The sequence below is a fragment of the Solanum stenotomum genome, chromosome 10 (genome assembly GCF_019186545.1).
Source record: "Solanum stenotomum isolate F172 chromosome 10, ASM1918654v1, whole genome shotgun sequence".
Taxonomy (NCBI): domain Eukaryota; kingdom Viridiplantae; phylum Streptophyta; class Magnoliopsida; order Solanales; family Solanaceae; genus Solanum; species Solanum stenotomum.
Window position 1 is genome coordinate 50532490 of NC_064291.1, and position 2653 is coordinate 50535142.

Sequence of the window (2653 nt, forward strand, 5' to 3'; positions counted from 1 at the left end):
CATATTCTTCAAAGTACTCGAGACATTGCCCTTATTAGTCTCATATACTACCATTTATTCTTAACTGTGCATAATAAGAAGTTTTAGGGGTTGAATGTCATCCTCTGATTTACTTTCCAGAAAATCATGGAGCAATAATCTCCCTGTTTCCCTTTCTTCTTCCACACATCTTGATCTAAATCGTTTTCCCCATGACCCCATCTCCAACAACCTTCCCCCTTACCAATTATCAGCCTTGACTTCTATTAAATTATCAATAAGCCGTGCGACTATCGATGGCATATCCTGTAATTTGCTCCTAAAACTCATCTTCATGTTCCAAATCAATAATATCATCCAGTCACTTTCCTCATTCTTTTTTTTTCTTTTATCCTTGTCCAACCAAAATGGAAATAAACCATAACCCGTGGGAGTGAAATAGAATAAGAAACTTATAAGGTTGGTAGTTGCCTATTGGTTTTGACCAATTTGTTCTAGTCCATGTAAGACTTTGCTTCAATGGGAAACTAACTAGATGCATGAGAATACTCACTACTATTCAACAAAATCTGTCATCATACAATATTTCTCAACATATGAAACTTTGAACAACACGAGGAATTCATATTTATAAAAGACCACAAATATCTTCATAGAGTCAATGTTACCATGTCATTCAATACATGGTGCATTTCACTAGTGTGTAACTTACACCAAAGTCACAGCTCTTAACAAGTTATTACTCAAAATCCAGCCATAATAAACCATACAGGTGCCCCATTAAACAAGAACCAACCAAAAAATCAGCTCATTAAGCCAAAACAATAGTTCTAAAACGAAAAAAAAATACCTAACGAAACTGATGTGAACGCCAAGGCTGCGATGAACTGCGGAACAATCAATACACAAGAAGATCCCATACGTCACGGATGCCCAAGTAGGATTCTTAGCATTGCAATCGAAACACATCTAACAAGGAAAAAACAACAAATTTTGAATTAAATCATATAGAAAATCAAAATTACTCAACCAAAATAACGGATCTAAAACAGATCTCAAAAATCTCTATGTAATCAATCAAAATATCAACAAAATAATATAAAAAAGTTCCAAAAAAAATAAAATTAAAACACTAACCTTGTTTTCAGGCTTGGATTTCAGCTTCCGAAAAACAGCGTTTTTGTCGCTGAAGTTCTCGGAAGCCATGGCTGTAGAAATAGATGATTCTACGAAGTTCCGACGAAAGGATAAACGGCGACAATGATAGAGAGAAAAACGACGCGAATTGCCTCTTCAGGGAACGTACAGAAATGGTGCAACAACGTAGTGAAAGAGGAATATATGTAAAACCGCTAATCTCAAATATAAATGTAAAAATTCTATTAAAAGGGTTTTTTTATTTATTTATTTTTTTTGTAGCAATTTTTGTTATTTATTTTTTGGGAAATTCTAATTTGATCCTTTAATAATTTGAAAATAATTCTGGCTAAACTATTTTTGCAACAACAACAACATAATTGCATAAGTAGTGTCTTAAAAAAATATCTTTACGAAGTAAAAAAAATATTTTCAATAGACCAAAATCAGAAAAAAATCTGACCAAATTAATTTGCACAAATTATTACATTTGGTTGGTTGTATATGAGGAAACAATCGCATATAATTTTTCTTATTTAAAGACGTTCTTAAAGTAAGTAGTAGTATTTTGTATAAAAGAATATCTCTTAATTATTACTTAATTCAAAATAATTCATTCATTATCAATTACTTTATCAAATGTTCTATTAATAATTATTATATAAATGTAAAATTCACATAACTAGTACGCGAATCAAACGATCAAGGAGTGTGTTGTACTTTTCATCTTTTTACTAACAAATTTAAGTAAAATTTAATAGAAATTAGTTGTCTTTTATGTTTTTAAAAAACAAGTAATGTTATTTAGAACTAACTCTTGTTAGTTTAAGCGTGAAATGTACTAAAGCACACAACTCTATGAATTTAACATTTTCTCTTTTTATTTGTTTGTATTTTGTTAAATAAATGTCAGCTTTGAAGTGACGAGAACACCCTCTAGATCTAGGAAATATTAGGAATTGAATACATTGTGATGTTATTTTCTTTGTTATTAGAGAATACCCTGATAGTTTCTTTTTCAACAACTCCTTTTTACTATTATCTTCGATGTTCGATATCTGTATTAGAGTTCGATTAATCTGAATTGTGTTGGGTAGCGCTTAATTGGGGGTAGAATTACTTACCAACTATTCTTTTCATATTGAAAACTCAAGAATTCTGATTAAGAAAGGAGTAGACTCATTTACAATATCACATATATCTACACACTTAATACTTTGGTGGTTCATTTTCAACAACCTGGTAGTTCTCTGAGGTAGAAAGCTTACTAGATTTCCAACAGCATACTAGACTTACTTTTAAGAGTTATTGAAAAAATATTTTGGTCAAAATCAAATTTTATACTAATCATGAAGAGAAACCTTTGCCCCCTCCGTTTCAATTTATTAGTTCTATTTTGATTTGCAAAATTTTGAAAATAAATCAGGCTTTTGAAATTTATACCAAAATATCTTAAATATACAATTGAAATGGATTCGTGTTCAAGTAAATGAAATTATAAAAGCTACCGTTAGCAAGCTTAATCATAGACTATTAG

General features: G+C 30.4%; 1 protein-coding gene across 1 annotated transcript in view; it reads right to left on the reverse strand.

The window, feature by feature from the left end:
- Nucleotides 1-1332, reverse strand: part of LOC125878381 (probable ADP-ribosylation factor GTPase-activating protein AGD9) — an 8699-nt gene extending 7367 nt beyond the window's left edge. Inside the window, exons 1-2 of the mRNA XM_049559626.1 lie at nt 1117-1332; nt 830-948 (exon numbers count right to left, since the gene is read on the reverse strand). Of these exons, the coding sequence (XP_049415583.1) occupies nt 830-948; nt 1117-1185 (188 nt within the window). The 5' untranslated portion in view covers nt 1186-1332. The remainder of the gene's footprint in view (nt 1-829; nt 949-1116) is intronic.
- Nucleotides 1333-2653: the final 1321 nt, after the last annotated feature.